Source organism: Lissotriton vulgaris, chromosome 9 (assembly GCF_964263255.1).
Source record: "Lissotriton vulgaris chromosome 9, aLisVul1.2, whole genome shotgun sequence".
In the NCBI taxonomy this organism is placed as follows: Eukaryota; Metazoa; Chordata; class Amphibia; order Caudata; family Salamandridae; genus Lissotriton; species Lissotriton vulgaris.
The window spans coordinates 245,061,523-245,083,728 of NC_141697.1; the positions used below are offsets into that span (position 1 = coordinate 245,061,523).

Genomic DNA, 22,206 nt, shown 5'->3' on the forward strand with positions numbered 1-22,206 from the left:
CGCATTGCCCTGCGACTGTGGGTGTGGAAACCTGGAGGCGAAGCTTTGGCATTTTGCGTTCTCCCTTGTGGCGAACAGGTCTATTTCTGGATGACCCCACTTTTGGAAGTACGGGTGGAGTACCGATGGATGTATCTCCCACTCGTGCATTTGGTGGCTGTACCTGCTGAGCAGGTCCGCCATCTGATTGTCCTTGCCCGGGAGGTGTTCTGCCATGAGGAATATGTTCCTCTGAATGGCCCACTTCCACATGCTCTGAGCCAGATGAGACAGCTGCGGAGAGTATGTCCCTCCCTGCTTCTGAATGTAGTACATGGCCGTCATGTTGTCCGTCCGGATCAACACGACCTTGTTGCACAGTAGTACTTTGAAAGCCTTTAGTGCCATGAAGATTGCCATCAGTTCCAGAACATTGATGTGCATCTTCCGTTGCTGTTGCGTCCATAGTCCCTGCACAGTGTAATGGAGTACATGAGCTCCCCATCCCTGGAGAGAAGCGTCCGTTGTCAGGATGATCTGTGGCACAGGCTTTTGGAACGGTCGTCCCTTGCAAAGGTTTCGTGGATTCCACCAATGCAGAGAGTTGTATGCCCGACCGCTCACCAACACTAGGTCTTTCAACTGCCCGTGAGCCTGAGTCCACTGACGTGCTAGGCACTCCTGAAGCGGACGCATATGTAGTCTTGCGCGCTGGACTATGGAGATGCAGGAGGCCATCATCCCTATCAACTGCATGAACACTCTCGCTGGAAGCGAGTGTTGGGGTTTGAATCGTATCAGCGATTGAATGCTGCCGACCCTCACTGAATTTGGCTGTGCTGTGGCTGCCAGAGTGTTTATCGTCGCACCCAGATACTGCCGTATGTGGGCGGCTGGAGGTGGGACTTTGGGTAATTCAGTGAGAATCCCAGATCGTGAAGGAGATGAATGGTGTGGGACATGTGAGCAGCACACTGCTAGGCTGACTTCGCCTGAATGAGCCAGTCGTCCAGATAAGGGTAGACGTGAATGTTCTGTCTCCTTAGGTGCGCCGCCACTGTCGCCAGGCACTTTGTAAAACACCCTGGGTGCCGTGGTGACTCCGAAAGGCAAAACCTTGAACTGGTAGTGTTGGTTTTGAATGGTGAACCGGAGGTATTTTCTATGTGACGGGTGCAGCAGGATGTGAAAATACGCATCCTTTAGGTCTAAAGTTGCGAGAAAATCCCCCTGACTGAGCAACGGGAGTACTTGCTGCAGGGTCAGCATATGGAAGTGCTCCGATAGGATGTACTGGTTGAGGAGTCTGAGGTCCAGTATGGGTCTGAGGGACCCGTCCTTTTTTGGTATCAAGAAGTACAGGGAGTAAACTCCTGTGCCTCTTTCCTGCACAGGCACGAGCTCTATTGCCCCTTTTTGCAGCATGACTAGGACTTCCTGCTGCAATAAGTGCAAATGCTCGGCGGACATAGGACGGTGTCTTGGGGGTATGTTGGGTGGAGTGGATGTTAACTCCAGACAATAACCGTACTGTATAATCTGTCTGACCCACCTGTCTGTGGTGATGGTTCCCCAGACCGGCAGGAACTGCTGAAGTCTCCCCCCGACCGGTGTTGTGTGGTCGGAGGGCAGTGACAATGCGTCACTGTTTGCTGGTGGCAGAGGATCTGGAGTTGTTGTTTCCACGACCCCTGCCTTTGGCGCTGTTTCCACAATATCCACCCCGACTTTTGTTGGTGTATGTGGACTGTGTGTTGCCTTTGTAGTATTGCGTGGTTTGGGAGAGCTGGCCTCTGGAAACGCCTCTAGTGCTTGAGCGACGAAAAGACCCACCCCTGAACTGCTGGTACTGTAAGGCATCCATGGACTTAGCAGTTTCAGTGTCCTTCTTAATCTTTTCTAAGGTGGTGTCAACTTCTGGGCCAAACAGGGGATCTGGATTTACTGTTTGATTAAGGATGGTGATCTGGATTTCTGGCTTAAATCCAGAGATTCTCAGCCAGGCATGTCGTCTCAGCATGACACTAGTATTGACAGCCCTGGCTGCGATGTCAGCCGCCTTCAGCGCACATTTAATCGAAGCATTAGAGATCAGCTTCCCCTCTTGAATAAGCATCTCAGCTGCCTCCTTGTATTCATCTGGCAGGTGTTGCAACAGGGTCTCCAGTGTGTCATAGTGTGCCCGGTTATACCTTGCTAGAAGCGCTTGCGTGTTGGAAATGCGCCAGATATTGTCCGCTTGTGCTGCCACTGTCTTCCCTGATGCCTCAAACACCTTAGATTCCTTGTCTGGGGGAGGAGCATCACCCGTTGTCTGAGAATTAGCCCTCTTCCGGGGATTCGAGACGACAAGAGAGTCCAGAGGCAACTGTCCTTTAATGTAGGTAGGATCAGTAGGCGCTGGTTTATACTTTTTCTCGATCCTAGGGTTTATCACCCTGGCTCTTGTAGGTTCTTTAAAGATCTCCCCAGCATGTTTTAAGACACCTTTCAACATAGGCAGAGTTTTGACAGTTCTCTCTGAGACTGAAAAAGTATCAAAAAGGAAATCGACGTCAATAGGGTCAGCATGGAGCTGGACGTTGTGATTCTTAGCAGCCCGTTCAATGAGGGCATTGAACGCTGCTGAATCCTCTGTAGGGGATGTCTTCACGGAATAAAGTTGAGTGTCTTGTCCAGAATGAGGATCACCTGGGTCAGCACCAGCAGCCCAGGGCTCATTGGTATCATCAGGGTCTGTATAAACAGGATAGCTGTACTCATCCTCATTATCGCCCTCCCCAGCGTCCACATCAGAGTAAGTGGGCGAGAAATCATGAGGCTGTGGAGAAAGTGGTTCCACAAGGACAGGAGTGGAAGCAGAGTCCTTCTTTCTCTTCAGAGGAATCTTGTAGGACTCCATAGGTTGTTCCGGGGCAATTTTCCGCTTGTGAAGGGAAAGCCTGCCCGTTTCGGCATCAATAAAATGTTCATGTTGGTCTTCTACCGAAGATTGCCGATGCTTCAAGGTGGAAACCACCGTCGACGACTTTGGGACCAAGGACACCTTCTCGGGGACGCTGGCGACCACTTTAGGGGTGAAAGCCTTCGGCGCCACTTTTGGCGGCAACGTGAAGTGAATGGGCGTCGACGCCTTGTGAGGTTTCTCGACCGGCTTCGAAGGTGGAGGATCTCTTGGGCCGACAGCCGAGGCCTTCTCCTTGATTCGCTGTAGGGAGTCCGTCACTCGCTTGGTGAAAGCGGCGGACGGGCGCGCCGAGTCGACAGAATCCTTCGAGGCCCCACCAGGAGTGGACTCTCGGGGTGCGCCGCTCTTGGCCTTGTCATGTTGACGCGGAGTCTCGAGAACCTTCGGGTCACCGAGGCCCTTGTTGGTGTCGACCGCCTTCGGCGCCGATTTACTCGGCTCGACCACCTTGACTTTAGTCTTCGGCGCGGCTGACTTCGTCTCAACGCCCTTGACTTGAGCCTTCGTATCGACAACACCCTTCTGCTTCTTCGGCGCCGAGGGCTCCGAGGCCTTGGATCCGACCAAAGTAATGTGCATTTTCGGCTTCGAGGCAGGCACCAGTGCTGTTGCTTGTGTCGAGACCGTAGGTTTCACTTTCGGTTTCGATTTTCCAGGGTGCGGCTCAAAAACATATCCGTGGCTGAGCCCGAAGGCGGGGCCGTAGAACGCAGTGGAAGATCTTGGGTAAGGCCTAGTGGCGATCCCTCGACCTGAGCCTTATGAATCGGTACGGCCCCAGTGTTAGTGCGAGGTAGCTCTTCGTCCGAGCTATCCTCCATGGCCCCAAAGGCCCCGTCGTCGTCCCCTACCTCGTCGACAACTTCTTCAGCCTCGAACATTTCGGCGTCCGCGTCGTAGTTGTAGTCGACGTCTGACGTGGGATTCGACAGGTTGTCACCGATGTCCTGGTTTGCTTCTTCCTCGACATCCCCGGCATCGAAAATGTCCGCAGGCGCCGGTGCAGTCTGCTGGGCTTCCTGGCGCGCAGCGCGTCGATGCTTAAGCGTCTTCTTGGACCTGAAGCGGGAACAAGCCATGCAACTGGCTTCGTCATGGTCCGGCGACAGACACTTGTTGCACACCGGGTGGACGTCGATGTGGGGATACTTTGAGTTGCAGACGGGACATCTCTTGAAGGGACTTCGGTCCATGATGAACAGTCGATATTCAGGAGCCACATATCTCGTGATACTTCGAAGACTCTTCCAGGACAACAATGTGCGATCATCCGGACACAACACTAGGCGGCGATCTATGCACAGATATGAATTCAGCAGCCCACATGCCTCGAACCTACGTTTTTCTATAAAAAAAAAAAGAAAAAGTAAGTGCACGTCGGCTATCTTATCTCTGCTCCTTTCCTGATTGGCTGTGGCACCGTTCAGGATTGCCCTCTCTCCTGTCCTGTTTGCCATCACCATGAAACCCCTAGCCATCCACCTTAGAATGTAAAGAGAACACTGAGGGATCCCGTTGGGCCAGACAACCCACACAGTGTCACTCTACACCGACTATCTGCTGTTGTATTTACACAATATTAATGCTGGCATTGCAGCGATACACGCAGTCCTTCAACAGTTCAAGATGGCAGGAGATCTGTGAGTGAACTGTACGTATTCACTGGTCTTCCCCCTCAGCCGGGATGAACCACCTCCGACCTCCAGGTTGGCGACACATTCAGCTGTCCTGTGAAGGGGAAACGTGCAATATCTCGGAATTCAGATATACCACTCACAGAAAGACCTCTTGGAGGGCAACCTGAAGAGGGCCCTTGTGGCCCTCAAATCTCAGACCAAACAGCTACCCCTTGCCATCACAGTTAAATCGGTCTCTCCAAGATGACAATCCTCCCTCACCTACTATACTATTTTATCAATGTACCGGTATACCCACCCAGGTCATTCCGAGAGTTACATTTCATACTGGGGGAGCTCATATGGGCTGACAAACTACATCAAATAGCTCTTCGTTAACTCCAGCTACCATTTGGGAAGGGAGGGTTTGGAGCGTCTTCCTTTGAATCTTATTACTTAGTGGCCCAATTCCAGTGGGTGTAGTACTGATTGGCAAGCAGCAATTTATATGAAACCTATACAGGCGATGGGCATCTACCATTAAATATCCTTCGCCAACTATTGCTACCCTCCGTTAAGATGCATAGCTTGTGGTCGCTGCATGTCTGGGTAGCTTGCAGATGCCCAGATCTTCCACCTAAAACGCCTGGTCCTCCCATACACTTTTACGATCCCTCTGCAAGACCTGCCACGATTTCCAAGGTCCTTCGCTTTAGAGGAATTTGCTCCCAGGCACAACCAGACTGTTGAAATAATAGGAAATCTATTCCAGGACCATCACCTACTGGCACTCTATCTACCAGCAGCAAAAGACTATGATATGCCTCCCGGCCAACTCCTCCTCCACAGCCAGCTATTGTCTATGTGCAGTCTCTAATGGTGCACCGTCTATGAGGACGGTGTGTATGACTGCATAGTCATACACACCATGAACACCACAGGCTCCAGGTCCCACCTGATTACATGCCTAAACAAAGACACAGGGATCTCTCTATCTTCCCTCAGATAGGTGTGGGAGGACGATATTTGACACGCGCTCAATGGTTTGGAGTGGACACTGGTTCACGATTCACCTCAAAATATTTCACTATGAGGCATGGGACACCATGACATCGCAGTTTGGAGAACTTGTACGTGAAGACAATCTCCCCCTCTTCACGACGACCCACTGCTGGCGCGCCCTCCCCACTGTATCAAGCCTGCTCAACCGGTCCGACCGCCGGTCGCACGAGTGCCACCCCTGCGCCCAGACTATTGCCACCTCTTCAACACATTGTGCACCACCCATGCTCAAACTGCTACACGACCTCACGGCACACCACAGTTACAGTTTGTTCTTATCAGCGATTCACTTCTCAGTATTTAAGGTCTATTATAGGGCCCTCACTAAGTCTTAACTCATGGCTGGTTTATCTATTGTTTTATGATATTTATGTGGGCTGCTTCGGCTTCTGTATTTGTCTTGTTACGCTATTCTACACAAATCCATGTAAAGGAGCTAGTCAATCAAAGTAGGGATATTTACCCCTTCTCTGCTGATGTAATGTGACATTAAAAATTCCTCATGCCTGTTAAATCTATATAGTCATCAATCCCAGACATTTCAGGAAAGAGCTCAAAACTCTCATATTGAACTTGTATTTTATGAACTAAGACTGACCATCTTGTTGCCATATTTAGGCTGTGGAAATCTGGTTTCCGCTTATGTGTAAGTTATAATGCCTGAGGCTTTGCATACACATACACCTCTGTTTACCAAATGATTTAATACTTATGGCATATTCCAAATGAATTGCTTAGTTTTACAGACGTTTTTACTGTGATCTGCGCTTTTGTAGATATAGCCACTCGTTACATCCAATTCCTGCTAAATGATTAACCTACACATGGGAACTATGTTTCAAAGTCAGCTAGGAGGATGAACTCGTTCTTGGTTCAGGAGATCACATGTTTCTAGTTCTAATGTGTCTGAATGACTGGATGATGGTGCTGGTGTCTGCTGTGCAGAGTTTTCTAAGGAATCTGGATCCATAAACAGTCTTCAGCTTAGCCATATGGAATGCGTTACTTACCTGTAACTGCAGTTATCCAGTATTGGTGTCTTTCATAGATTCACATGCCTGAATCATTCCCCGTCGTCGAGACGGGAGTCTCCGGTACATAGAAAAGTAATGTCTTATAGACATATATAGAGAGAAGTAGGCCTAAGGGCCTCACCTTAGTAGCCTATCTATGTCCTTTTGTAAAAAGGACCAAACTCTAGAAGAGAGCCAATCAGCTAACACCTCCCTCTAGAAACTTCCTGTCAGGAGCCTCAGTCTCTCAGATTTTCGTATGCACCAAGCTAAGTAGGTGTAGCACTGATAGAGAGATAGGCGAGTACTTCCAAGGGAGGCGGGAGGGTTACATGTGAATCTATGAAAGACACCAATACTGGATAACTGCAGTTACAGGTAAGTAACGCATTCCTTATCCAGTATTATGGGTGTCTTTCTTAGATTCACATGCCTGAATCAGAGTAGCAAGCAATACCTTGTGCACATTTCTGATGGAACAGCATATACAAGTCATTAGATAAAACATATCATGCGACTATGAACCATCAATAGACATCAACCAGAAGCATTAACAGAGAAATGTGCATACCAGAAAAGGATGGAGGGATGGAGGAAGGCTCACCTTACTGGAATAGATGGTGTAGCACTGCTTGTCCCACTGCTGCATCCTTCATCAGCTCTGTATCCAGGCAGTAGTGCCTGGTGAAGGTATGCGGCGACTTCCATGTTATTATTATTATTATTAGGGGGTTTTGTAAAGCGCTTGGTGACGCTCAACGGCGTGTCCCCGCGCTAAGGAGCGAGTGCTTACAGGAGAACTGCAGAAAGCGGAACCTATTAGCGAATGAATAGTATTGTTTTTAACTTGGCTCTGAAGATTGATTCAGATGGTTCTAAGCGCAGCGCCGCAGGTAGTTTGTTCCAGCTGGACGCAGCTAGATACCTGAAGGATCTGCCGCCCATCCGTGCTTTAGACACCTTTGGAATGGCCAGGCGCCCGAGCCGGAAGATCTAAGGGAACGGGACGGCTCGTATTGTGTCAGCAGTCCTTGCAAAGGTTGCTGCCCTGCAGATGTCAATAACTGGCACTCCTGCAAATAGTGCCATAGAAGTCGACATGGCTCTTGTAGAGTGAGCCCTGATTTTGGAGTGCTGTCCAGCTCTGTCGTGACAAAAGGCAATCGCCGAAGAGATCCATCTGGAGATGCATTGTTTGGTAAGCGGTAGACCCTTCCTAGGTCTACTGAAGGCTATGAAGAGCTGATTAGATTTTCTGAAATGTTTGGTTTTATCAATATAAAATTTTAGACATCTCTTAAGGTCCAATGAGTGCAGCGATCTCTCAGCTGCAGTGCTGGGATTTGGAAAGATTGATCTGAGAATCACATGTTCATTTAAGTGGAAGTCCGACGGGACTTTAGGAATAAACCTAGGACTGATCCTTAAAAATCACTCTGTCATCCCTAAACTGCAGGAAGGGGTCTTGGAAGGAAAGAGCCTGCAGTTCACTGACCCTCCTTGCTGATGTAAGCGCCAGGAGGAGAGCCGTCTTCCACGAGATGTATTTAATGTCTGCCCTGTGAATGGGTTGAAAAGGGTTATTCATTAGTATGGTTAAGAACCACATTTAGATGCCATGTTGGAGGGATCATCCGTGGCCGAGGAAAAGATCTATAGAGACCTTTAAGGAACTGTTTTATTAGTCTACTAGACCAGAGAGAGGCCCCATTCGATGTTCTTTTAAACCTTGATATCGCGCCAAATGTACCCTTATGAAAGAGTGGGCCAGGCCCGACTGTGCCAGATGTAGCAGGTAGGGAACTATTTGTTCTGGAGAGGTGGCAAAGGGACGTAGACCTTTGTCCGCACACCAGATGCAAAAGCTTTTCCACTTCAGGGAATAAGTCTGGTTAGTGCTTTCCGCTCTTGCCTTGGCTAGGATATCTTTACAATCCTGCGGGATGTTTAAGTTGCTGAATTCTCAGTACTCAGGACATTGTGCCATGCAATGGAAAATGAATTTCCGAGAGACCTTGATTGGGGATGCCAAGTTTTGGCATTTGGTGTTCTCCCTGGTCGCAAATAGGTCGATTTGCAGCGTTCCCACCTTGAGAAGATTTGAACGGTGGTCGTCATGTCCAGCTCCCATTCGTCCGACAAAGACCTTTGTCTGCTTAGTGCGTCTGCGATGACATTGTCCTTGCCTGGGACGTACTCCACCCTCAACAATACGTTGTGGAGAATGAGCCAATTCCAGATCTTTTGCGATTCACGAGAGAGTGTTAGCGAACGCGTCCCTCCCTGTTTGTTCAGGTAGTGCATCGTCGTAGTGTTGTCGGTCCTGACGAGCACTAGGGAGTTCTTGATCCTTGGCAAGAAGGACTGCAAGGCTAGAAGACTGCCCTCAGCTCCAGCAGGTTGAAATGGAGCTGCGTCTCCGGTTCTGACCATCTGCCACTGATCCGTAATTCCTGTAGGATGCTCCCCAACCCTCCAGGGAGGCGTCCGTCGTAATGATATGAGGAGCTGCTGAAAGCAGGAACGGCAACCCCTGCGATAGGGTCTTGAGCGACCTCCACCACTGCAATGCCTTGGTGACTTGCATTGTGATCGTTATGCGGTCTTCGAACGATCCCGTGCATTGCGTCCACTATTTGGACAAAGCCTCTTGGAGCGGACGCATCCGGAGGCGACAGTGCGGTATGAGCAGGATGAGCGGTATGAGCAGGATGCACGAGGACATCATTCCCAAGAGGGATTTGAAGGTACGGACTGGTAAAGTTTCGAAGCCACTGATGCGGCCAGAGAGACGAGCTTGCGTTTTCTCTCCTGAGATGGGAATGCCTTCTTAACTTTTGTATCAAGTGTTGCTCCGAGGAAGGTAATGACTCGAGAGGGATTTAAGGTGGATTTTTCTCGATTGAGTGTAAGACCCAAGCGCTTGAAGAGATTTAGACATCTTGGAGTTCACCCTCTTCCTGTTGTTCTCCCTCATCGTCAGATGATGGAGGATCTTGTATCTGTTCCCTTTCCTGACGGAGCACCAATGGCGGTGGTCTGGGCCGTGGAGAGAGAGCCGTCCCCGCTGCTGGAGGAGCATTTCTAGCCGTTGGAGGAGGAGCGGAGGACTCCGGGAACCGTTGTTTATAGTCTTGTATCAAGAACCTCAAATCAGACACTATAGATGCTGGTAGACATACCATGGGCGTCTGGGGAGTCTGTGCCTGTGCCTGAACATTATGCTCTTGGGTAATTTCGGTACAAAAGGGGGTGGTAATGGACGGAGCATCTGAACCAATTAAACACTCACACCCAGTCAAAAGATCTGGGTTTAATCCATTCTTTAGCCCACTCTGCCACCCCAGTTCAGACATGGCTATTTGCAAATCAGTCTGACCCTGTGCCTCATGGGAACAGTCCAGCCCGAACTGCCAAGCCATGCCTTCCCTGGACCGGAAACAAGCTTCTGGGAACCGGTTTCTGGCATTCCAGCCGTCTTCAGCCCGGCTTTCTTGAATCCAGTGGCAAAGTGAGCAAGGGACTAACATCGGAGCATACCCTGCCATCTGAACCAATCAAACACTCACACCCAGTCAAAAGATCTGGGTTTAATCCATCACCGTTCTTTAGCCCACTCTGCCACCCCAGTTCAGACATGGCTATATGCAAATCAGTCTGACCCTGTGCCTCATGGGAACAGTCCAGCCCGAACTGCCAAGCCATGCCTTCCCTGGACCGGAAAGAAGCTTCCGAGGACCGGTTTCTGGCAATCCAGCCGTCTTCAGCCTGGCTTGCTTGAATCTAGTGGCAAAGTGAGCAAGGGACTCACGTCTGAGCATACCCTGCCACACTTATGGCGGCCACAAGCCTTTTTAAAGACAACTTTGAGGAGACCGAAGAAAACTCATCTTCTTCTGAAGATTCCAGATTGTCTCTGGTCTTGATACTGTTAAGCCAGAGTAAAAGACGTCCTTCTCTGTCTTTTAGCGTTTTTGTAGAAAACGTTCTACAAATTTTGCAGTCCTTTGGTGAATGGTCCGGATACAGGCAATATAAGCATGTCTTGTGCTGGTCTTCAACATGTAACCTCTTTTTTCCAAAAGAAGTACATGCTCTTAAGAGACCCTTCTTCTGAGGATCAGCCATAATCAGTCTTGAAGTAAAGAAATATAAATCTGTGAAGAAATAGGCTAGAATAAGGAAACCTGAGGAGAACTCAGGTGGAGACTCCCTTAGCACAACGTGCGGTAGAAAATCTGAGAGACTGAGGCTCCTGACAGGAAGGTTCTAGAGGGAGGTGTTAGCTGACTGGCTCTCTTCTAGAGTTTGGTCCTTTTTACAAAAGGGCATAGATAGGCTACTAAGGTGAAGCCCTTAGGCCTACTTCTCTCTATATATGTCTATAGGACATTATTTTTTTTATGCCCCGGAGACTCCCGTCTCGACGACGGGGAATGATTCAGGCATGTGAATCTATGAAAGACACCCATAATACTGGATAAACTGAGTCACTCCAATCAGTTACAGGGAATTAACAAATTGACTCAAACTCGAAGGTTCACTGCAGAGACCTCTAGGTGTGGTTTATTTATCTTATGTGTGATCGAATATTTCCTTGCATGGAATTCCTATGTGGTGAATCACTCAGAATAGAAGTCAATGTAGTTCGCCATTGGCCTTACAGCAGATAGGCAGATTAACACTTACGCCTGCATGCACTCCAACTCGTATATAATAGGGGCAAAAACAAAGCTCATATAGATCTATGTGGTTGATAGGGTTATCTTCTTTCTGGACAAAGGTCAAACTTATAACAAGCCCTAGACAGCTGGTGCATAATTCTACACTAGAGTAACTAAGTATTCAATGCAACATCGACTAAGCACCTTCAAGAGAACCTACAAACACTACTAAGCAAACATCCATAACTTACAGCTACGAAGAATGAGAGAGGGACGTCCATAGCCTTCAAACCTAGAAGTTTAGTAAGAAAGGGAAACTAACTCATGACCCAAATGGCAACTCTTCTACCTTGGAAGCCTAACCTAGGACACACTCCTACCAGTCCTACGGTTTGCAAATCCACTACAGTACAGTGCTGTGACTGCTCGGTTCAGACACCATCTGTTTTTCATCAACATCTAGGTATTGATGTTAAATATCCATGCACCACACAAAAAGTGGTGGTGCAAGGCTGTGGACGACAAACTAGTAGACTCCAGTGATCTAGGGCTAGCCTATCACTTTCCTTTTCAACTCTTGAATGGCCAATGATACTCGCAAACCCTGATGTAGATGAAGGCGCGCAAGAGGGCCAAAAAAACCTTTGCCAACTACCCATCCACTGGGATCAAACCCTAGCTATGAAGAGAGTCCTACATCTCCAGAACAAGTGACAATATCTCAGTCAGGCAAATACATCACTCTCCTTTTGCGTCAATCTTTCTGATCCATAGAATACTTAAGCTGTATACTTCCTTCCACAACTTTTCAATTAGTTCACTGCTGTTAGCAAGAACGTTAAAGGTAAACCTATGCAAGTTTCATTTGCGCACAGATCTCTCACGATTCATGCGTTGAGTATGACACAGCACAACAGGCAGCAATTTATTTTGAACACTCACTCTTGTAAGACGACCTTGCTTATGCACAAACCTCCACATAGTCTATCCTGAAATGTGCAAGGGATACTGGCGGAGGTCATTAACATACCTATTGGAGAAAAATCTAAATAAAGGCTCTCATTACCTATGTAACTTTATGGCCTTTAGATTGACAATATCCCATCCTAAAAGAAAGCTACTTTGATCATAAATATTAAAGCACAACATGTAAAGTGGCAAATTAAAACGTCTATTCAGATATACTTAAAAAGAGATTACAAGAAAGCAAATCAATTTAACCAAGCAAAGATATTCATACAACTTTCATATTACCTGTACTTGACACCAAATGTTTCCATAATGTATGCTATGACTAAGGCGGCACTGAAAATGAAAAAAATAATTTAAGTTATGGTATGAACTAAAACACATCAAAGCAAAACTAAACCAATCATGTCCACTTACCTTCTAGAAATCCCTGCATTCCCATGGACAAGAACCTTTCCTGTGGATAAAGAAAAGTGGAAAATGTTTGGATTAATATTTGCACTGAAAGTAAACAGATAATAGATAACTGGTGTATTTCAATACATTTTTACCACAAAATATTTTAACATTCTATAGAGCTTCAGTCTCCAATAAAAGAATCCCATTTGCATACAAGTACCTCATGTTCTTCAGATCATACTATTATCATGCTCTCGGTGTACAGGTAGCATTTAACATATTAGCCTCCACTTATTTTATTAACTTACAAATATTGCACAGTAGAGATAGATCCTGATGCATACAGTGTGTTTTTTGTGAGGTGGTATAAATCCGTTCAGTCTTTCTTGGGAAATTAAGGTTAAAAATGCATAGATATGTCAACAGTGGATCCTGCGGGACTCCTGCGTCCGGATTGGTCGTAAGTGCTATTCCCACCCTATCGCCCGGCTCGCTTGAGTGGTGCTGCGGGAGCGATCGGATTGACTGACAGCAACATGTAAGAAAATGTTACAGCCGCAATTACAAGACATGAGACTCTGTCCCGTGTCCTGAAAATTATGTTTAAAAATGTGTGTTTTTTTTTTTTTAAAACACACATTCAGGGCAGGGTAGGGGGTATCCAGATCCCTTTGACCTTCTCTGTGGATCCCAGAGTGGAGTATAACTTACACCAATGTGATATACTGTATATGACCTCACATATTACATCAATTATGACATTGAAATCTAAGCGGTTCAAGTTATACTTATGTCAGTTACATACAATTTGTGAGTTTTTGTGTTTTTTGGTTTTTAAAGTTATACTTATGTCAGTTACATACAATTTGTGAGTTTTTGTGCTTTTTGGTTTTTAAACTATGTGCTTTTTCAGGGAATTTCGAAGCTTATTCTTAATGCAAACTAAAATGTTACTACTTTCCTCACATATAAGTCCACCTAAAACTTTTTTGTGTTAAGATATATACACACACAGATATATATATATATATATATATACACATCCATCAAAGAGTTTGCCCCAAGGAAAAACCACACAGGTAGGTAGATCTCTGACTTATTTTAATGAAGGCAGCAGTCAGTGTCAGGTGAAACCAGTCCTCGTGCTTCCCCTCCAGACGCGTTTCATGCTTTGACCGTTAATCATGGCGCTTCACTGGAAAAGCAGGGCTCCAATGTGCAACTCTTTTATTCACCTCAAACCAGCCCCAGTGGGCGTGACTGCTCCTGCAGCCTTGTGGTTCCAGTAGTTTGCACAACATTTAATCTCCAGTGAGTGTTGCCTTGCAGTTCGCAATTAAAGTGTCTTTAAAAACTCCAGTGGGATGGTACTCAGTCCACGTAAACAGCGCTGGTTGATTCCGCCATCCATTAGGAGCTAACTACCGCTACTTGGCGAAGCCGGTTGACCTCACCACGGGTCCGCAAACATGCAGCGGGGCTCTTACGCGGCTGGGCCAGCCGCTCAAATCCATCAAAGAGTCTGCCCGAAGGAAGAACCACACACGTAGGTAGATCTCTCACTTATTTTAATGAAGGCAGCAGTCAGTGTCACATGAAACCAGTCCTCGTGCATCCCCACCAGACGCGTTTCGGGCTTTGAGCCTTAATCATTGGCGCTTCACTCAAAAAGCAGGCCTCCAATATGCAACTCTTTTATTCACCTCAAACCAGCCCCAGTGGGCGTGACTGCTCCTGCAGCCTTGTGGTTCCAGTAGTTTGCACAGCATTTAATCTCCAGTGGTCTACATGATAACCTGCGACTGTGGCAAACAATATATCGGGTATGCCATCTGTCCGCTGAGAAAGAGGATATTGGAGCACATTATGGCAATCAAAAATGGTGATACCAAATATGCGATTACCAAACATTTTGAGACGCATGACAATTATACCTGGAAGAACATACAATACAGTGGAATCACACATGTCCCGACTCACGGGAGGGGAGGAGACAGAACTTTGAAATTAAGACATCTTGAATCGAAACTCATCATCAAACTGAGAACGAAACAACCGAGGGGTTTAAACGCGGACGAGGATCTGTTTGTACATCTATAATAACCCAAAGCTTTAAACCAAATGGACTAATATGGACTTGCAAGATGCGAAGCAATTGGACCACACGCATAGAATGAAAGGACTATAAAGGAGGACTAGGCCACTAAGGCGAGACGATCACCCGAAAGAGGGGCCCATTCATCATGACCAAAACCCTTCTATTGTACTGTCCGATGAGAAACTACTTATGAACAAACACAGAGAGGACTCGGACCAACCGATGATCCATTAGCCACACTAGCAAAAATCTCAAATGTAAACAATTTCCACAAAAAAACAAGAACCTGATCTCTCTGTGTGGACTATTCAATAGAGATCATGTAATCAAATGGACTTCAGAAAGCATGTTGGTTCATCAATCAATCAATCAATCAATCACAGCATTTATATAGCGCACTACTCACCAGGAGGGTCTCAAGGCGCTAATAGAGCAAAGACACTGCATAGAGTCACTAAGTCTATGTACATACATAGTGAATGAAATACATTCATATCATTGGTCCAATACCACATATACATGTGGCAATTCTATTCGCACTTAAACATATGAAGTGTTAAACTTAAAGTGGATGTAATGCAACACCGTAAACAAATGTATATAATATTGTTTGAAAAACTATAGGAAACTACACATCCCAGAATGCCTCATTATGGGCACATTGGAAAAGTAGTATAAATTGGTAAGTGTAAACAGACTTCCCTAACCATGAACATGCCTATATGGTGAATAAAACCATTTGAAGCAGTACTACTAGAGTGCGACATCAATTTGTTATAGAATATTGGGGCAGGATTCCGCCCACCAAAGAGGTTAGCACCGGATGAGTGAGCACACTGTCTCTGAGAATCAGTGGTTGTGACACTGACACTCACACTGACACACACACACACACACACACACACACATCCCCCTCCCCACCACCAGATTGCGTGTGCTTTGCCATGAACAAAGAAGATCGGGTGGAAAGGAAAGCCCATCTTTATGAGACATTCTTCCTAAGCTGAGCCGTGGCTGCTGTCTAGTCTTTGCACACGGCCAGTGTGGTTGCTGAAATCTTGAAAAAGGAAATTTTTTATTGCCTTTAAAATCAATATCTTCTCATTTCCCTGCAGCTACTAGATTGAACTCTTACTTTAAAAAATGTACTTGTCAAGATAACTGGTGTTACGGCTCTATTTGGTGTAAAAGGCAGAGTACACACAGTGGGTGCAATCCAATATCATCTTATGGTCCCCAGGAGTTTGAAATACATGGTGAAATAATTGTGAAGCGCAATATTCTAGTTCTGCTTTTGAAACCTTAACATTCATGTGTTTTACGTTGCAATGACTGCAATTATTTCTATGGTTTCATTTCTCTCACAACTGATACCTTTTGATGTTCGGGGGGGGGGGGGACATAGGATCTGAGAACTCGTCTCGTGTATGTCTGATCTTTGATGATTGTTTTAACCTCCTCCAGTGTGGATTCAGAAAGGGTTGAGGTCACCGACACATCCAAGTCTAGATTCAGAGCTGGATGCCACCTTTTGTGGGTGAGAATTTGGTACCTGTAGTTCAGCAGCCATTACAAAAGAATAGTTTGATTGGCACTGAGAGGGTAACTCCTCTGTTCCATAACTTTTATCTGCTTGTTGCAATTGTAGGAGAAATCCAGATAGTCGATGCACATTCAGGCTTTGGCTGATCAAAGACACTGGTACAGCAACAAATGATGGATAGAATCCTGAGTAAATCAAACATTCACCCCCAGTCAAGAGATCTGGGCTAAAGCCATCATTCTTTTCCTCACAACGCCTCCCCAGTTTGGACCTAGCCATATGCAAATCAGTCTTGACCCAGCTCCTCATGGGAACAGTCCAGCTCGAACTGTCAAGCATGGTCCTCACTGGACCAGAAAAAAGCATCATAGGACCATGTTTAGGAGTTTCACCTCTCATCAGCTAGGGTAGCTTGAATCAAGTGGCACAGCAAGCAAGAGACCCACGTCTGGGCATACCCAACCCACTTAGGGCAAAAATTGCTACAGCAACAAATGATGGACGGAATGCTGAGTAGATAAACCATTCACCCCCAGTCAAGAGATCTGGATTAAACCTATCATGCACTGGAGTCAAGCTGGCCTGGCTGATGAGGGGTGCACCCCGACACTGGTCTCAGGATGCTTGTAACCAGTCCAGGGAGGAAATGGCCTGGCAATTCGGGCTAGACTGTTTCCATGGGGAGTGGTGTCAAGACTGATTTGCATATATGGCTGGGTTTAAATTGGAATGGCATGGGGAGCAAAAGAAACAATGGATTTTAGGCCCAGCTCTCTGTACTGGGGTGAATGTTTGACATTATTCAACATGTTGACCATTAATTGTTCCTTATTTTTTGACACCACAGCAAAGGGTAGGCTGTCAATCCTAGAGTTTCTGCTATTCACTCAAGGTTGCCACCAGTCTATAGCATGTAAAGCAATTTTTATGAACTGTTTCACCTGGCTTGCTGGCTATCACCTATATTACACTACTAGATATGGAACAGCTAAGTCACAGTACAATTGCACAAGGTGCACTGTTTTGCATAGTCTGTGATTGGGTATCTGCAGTCTTCCACTTCCATCTGGACTCATGCCTGCTTCATCTATTTAGAGAGGGCCACCTTGCGTTCCAATCCTCACTTGGCCCCCTTTCTCAGTTCAGTAATTTTTCTGGCAGTGACCCATCAGGCCCAAGTCTGCTCTGTCCTAGGCAGACAGAAAAGTGTTGCCCCCAACTGTCAACCGGGCTCATCTGCTAGACTGGGGGAGCTCATATCATGCGATGTGACAGTGGCCACCGCCAGTCCTACCCCTGTTTCTCTTCAATGATGAAGCACATCTAATGTATTTTTCAACCCTCAAGAGGGTTCGCTCTCTGAGATGTCTAGTTGTGTTGTATGACTGTAACCAACATGCACAGCGTTGCTTAATCTGCATAGAGTAGAGGGCAAGCTCTTCCCTTCAAGGAGTAAATCAATTACCTTGTTTTATTTACTAGTAGAAGGCAAGCCCTCTACAAGCAACTCTGTACACAGCAACGGTCATCAATGGAGTAACGAATAGTGTCTTTGGAGTATTACGTGCAGCTGCTAAAAAGCTGCCTAAAAGCCAACAAACTTCAGGGACTATATAGACATCGAACTGGCTACAATATTATGTAGTGCTTTACGGCACACCACTGTTCTGGGATGGAACTTCTGGTTCCTTTTAAGCCAGTACTTCCATACAAGTAACAGGTCATATTTAGTGAAATGATCTTATTTCCTTACTCTAATTTCAAGTTCAATCTGGTCCTTGTTAGTTTGCAAGACAACAAACCGTTCTTTATACAGCCCTGGTTTTGGGGAAACTATTTTGTCGACATCTGGTATGCTGTTACAGGACCAGAAGGTGCAAAATTCTGTAACAAAATGTAGCTCCTATGTAGAACACCAAAGAACAAGGGGATCGTTAATTGTGGATGACAGGGAATTACTCCACCCACTGCACTGCAGCACCAATCGTACTGTTTCATGTAAAGAGATTATACAATTAGGTCTTTCCTTTACGTGTACAGTGCGTGGTCTGAACATGGTCATTTGTAAGGGTTGCTTGCACTAACAATTCTCTAACATGGGCCTGCCATCCTATGCATGCCTCAAGCACAGCAACAGGTTACCTAGTTCTGGATCAGTGATGCTAGCCATCATTGAATCTATGTTTTATTGTAATTAGGGATAGAAGAGGGGAGAGATGGAAAGGTGAAAGAGGGTATGTCTCAATGCCCATCAGCTTCAGACTGGACAGGTTCAGAAACTGGAAGCAGTCCACACTCATAGACCCGAGCTGAACAAGCAAAAGCTGAGTCTTCTTGGTGTGTTTTCCCTGCTGCTTCCACAGGTCTCAGCAGAGCCAAGCCAGAACTGCCTGCAGTGCTGCTAAACGTAAGGAAGGAAGGAAGTATATGAAGAGCGCGTGTGTATGAATAAGCATGAGTGTATGCATGCGAAACAGGTAGGGGTTGAGGGGCTCACACTTGCCTAACTGCATACATAGGACATATTCTGGACAGTCAAGGCAAAATTATAGATATCTTCCCGCAGACTAGAAGAGACTAGAAGACCATCCATTGCGCATTATGGGTATTCAGTGACACTATAGCTGCACTATACAAAGTAGGGTCTCATCACTGGCATATTGGTGGTGTTCATAGAGATATTCTAGCAATTCTTGGCATAAGAGAGACCTATTGTAGGAAGCTGGCTTGGTATATACTATACCAAAGTGAGGTAAAGTGTGCACAGAGTCCAGTGGAACCCAAAAGGTAGGCAGAGGTAAAGTAGATAGCTATTTGTGGTAGTGTGTGTCGAGCATTAAGGCTATATCAGAGGACAGTGTTAAGCATTTGTTGTACACAGTCAGCAAATGACTTCAGACACTCAAATACACCTTCAGACCAATTGTTTTTGTATAAAAATATTCTTTTAGTTATATTATTTTCTAGAACCAAGCAAACCTGGCACAGGTAAGCAATAAATACTTTACAGTAGTAATGCAGTAGTAACATAGTTTGGATAGCAATTGTATATGCACTTTGCTCAGATTACAGTACTGTTACTAAAATGCAATGATTTGGAAATACAGTACATATACTTTGAAAGCTTTTCAGTAAAATGACCAGTAGATTACTTTACAAATTACTCTTCTTAAACAGTGCAGTATACCTGGGTACTGTACTGGGACATTTCATGTAAATAGGTGAGTAAAAGCATGTTTGTTATTTAGCACAATTTTAAAAGGATTTCTTAGATTTTCCAACTCCACACTTAGAAACTTCACACAAAAACAGTCAATGTTATCCTATGGAGAAAAATAATGTTATTGGTTAACAGGTAAGTACTTTGTTGTGGGAATTGGTATTCTGGGATTAGACTCAGGGGTCCCCCAGGGTCAAAGATGCAATTTTGTCACAACCTCAGCGGCACTAGGGCGGCTGGGTGCTGAGGCCCAATGTTATCCATAGAGGGATAGGGGGCCTCAAGTTGGTGGCTGCTTTCGAGCAGGCCAATGGGTTGGGGAGCAAGGCTCCTGGATGTAAGCTCAGGGAAAATGGGGGTTCAACCAGCACAAAGGGTGCTCCCTCAGCAGCACTGGGGTGGCCGGGTGCAGAGTGCGGTTTTGGCCTCGGGCGCCCTGTAGCTTTTAATGGGATTACTCCTGTTTGTAAACACACTGCAGGCTCTAGGACAAAGGTCTTCTGGGTGCGACCACCACTTGGAGAGGTAAGTTGTAATGCCGGGGGTTGGTTAGGCACCGTAGGGTGGGCCACCCAAGGCTGTGTGGCGTCAGCTGCAGGGGTGCCTTTTAAGGTTGGATCTTCTTAACAACTCCTGGTCGCATTTGGAGAGACCTTTCAGTTTGAGGCTGCAGGCACCAGTTGGAGGCTTGAGGCAGGTCAGGGATCACTGTTTCTCGGGTCTGGATCGTCAGGGAGACCTCCTTGTGGAGTTGGGCCACTCCAACTCGGGCCGAGGGCGTCGGGTCCAGAGTGGTGCAGGCTCACGGAACCTTGAGGAGCTTGAGTCTGTGGGTGAACAAATCCGGTGTTCACAGGAGACAAAGTCTTTGGGATTGAAGGCAGGCAGGTCCTCCGGGTTTCTCAAGGTTGCTGGCTGCAGGACACACCAGGATTTTGTTGGAGCAGGTTTGAGGTGGGGACAGGAGAGTAGGGCTGGGGCCAAGTCAGTGGGTGTCTTTCTCTTGTTAACTTCCGCATGGCTGTTCAGTCCTTCTTTTCTTCTTGTAGTTTGTCTGCCTTCTTGGTTCAGGGCTGCCCCCTAAATACTGTATGTAGGGGGCGTTTTAGGCGTCTCTGGGTCAGCAGCCAATGGGCAACTGACCTTAGGGTGACTACATCCTTGGTGTGCTCACAACACGTGGGAGAGTAAGCACATTCCTAATCCTGGTTGGGGAGTGCCTGCCATCTTAAAGATGGAAGGCACTGAAGAGTTGGCTTCACCTCACCTCTCGCACCTGAGGGGTGGGGTTGGCAGAGGTGGCCACACCTTCTGGGCTGGCTAAATGATCCTGCCTGTCTTCCAGCCGAAAAGAAGGGGAAACAGGAAGAGGGCCTACACGTGATAGCAGGAGAGGCCCAGGGTCGCATTACAAAGGCTGCAAGGCCTTTGAAGCTCCCCTGCCACAGATGGCTCTTCCTGGCCTGGGGAGGTGTGACCACCTCCTCCCAGGAACGTCTTTGTTTCTGGGCTCGGGGAGCGAAGGCTCCCACCCCAGGGGTCCAGAAACATGTCCTGTGGTGGCAGGCTGGTGTGTACCAGTAAGGGAACCCACCAGAGGCTGGTTGTTTTTCAGGGGAATCTCTAAGATGCCCTCTGTGTGCATTTTTCATTAAATCCCACACTGACATCAGTGTGGGTTTAATGAGCTGAGACGTTTGATACCAAACTTCTCAGTTTTCAGTGCAGTCATTATTGTACTGTGGAGTTTGTAATGACAAACTCCCAGCACCATATGCTCTTAATGGCAGCACTGCACTTACAATGTCTAAGAACTGACGTAGACACTCTAGGGGTACAGGGCTCATGCACCTGTACCCTCACCCCTGGTATAGTGCATGCAGCTAGAGGGGTGACTGATCCATGCCAGGGCAGTGGGTTGTAGCATGGCACACAGGGATATGTGCCATGTCGACTCTTCACTTTGGTCTGCACCAAAACAAGTATCCTGCAAAGGCAGTGTGTGAGTGTAAAGGTACAGACCTTCAAAGGTGGCTCTATAAGTGCTACAGCCCTTAGAGGCCTTTCCTGTGGTACAATTTACCAGGGGCTGACCCGTGGCCAGAGAGTGGCAATTGGGTCTATTGGGGAAAGAACACAGGCCCGGAGAACCTGATTGGCAGAGACCTAGGGCACAAAACGTCAAAGTGCATCAGTAGTCTGGCAAAAAGTGGGGGGGTGGGAGGGGTTGATGCAAGAGAAACCCAGCTTCTCACACTTATCCTTTTCATATATTGAACGTTTAGATTCAACATGGTCATCCCAGGCATCACTGCATCCTATCTTTTACATAATGTGAGTATTCATGGCAACATTCTGAGTACTCCTGACAACATAGTGTGAATCCATGAAATACAGTGGGCGTTCCTAACAAAATGGTGGCTATCACTTCCATAAAGGTGGTCCTGACACAATGATACTAACCTTTAACTTCTTGTAACCATTCTTGGAATAATTCCGACACTGGCAGAGAGAAGGTGAAAATCCCTGCCATATGATTAGCATAACTAGTAACTGATGGCTGTAAGTGGAAATGAAAGGCAGACTGTCTTCAGGAAACATTAACACTTGAGTTCTTGGTGAAACTTACACATATGTTTGGGGAACAAACCGGTTTTGCTAAACATGTTTGTATA

General features: G+C 46.6%; 1 protein-coding gene across 1 annotated transcript in view; it reads right to left on the reverse strand.

Annotated features, from left to right (window-relative positions):
- The window catches only part of STYX (serine/threonine/tyrosine interacting protein), a 320,814-nt gene that overhangs the window by 117,555 nt on the left and 181,053 nt on the right, over nt 1-22,206 (reverse strand). The window contains exons 7-8 of the mRNA XM_086937427.1: nt 12,689-12,728; nt 12,557-12,607 (exon numbers count right to left, since the gene is read on the reverse strand). Coding sequence (XP_086793553.1) covers nt 12,557-12,607; nt 12,689-12,728 — 91 coding nt within the window. The remainder of the gene's footprint in view (nt 1-12,556; nt 12,608-12,688; nt 12,729-22,206) is intronic.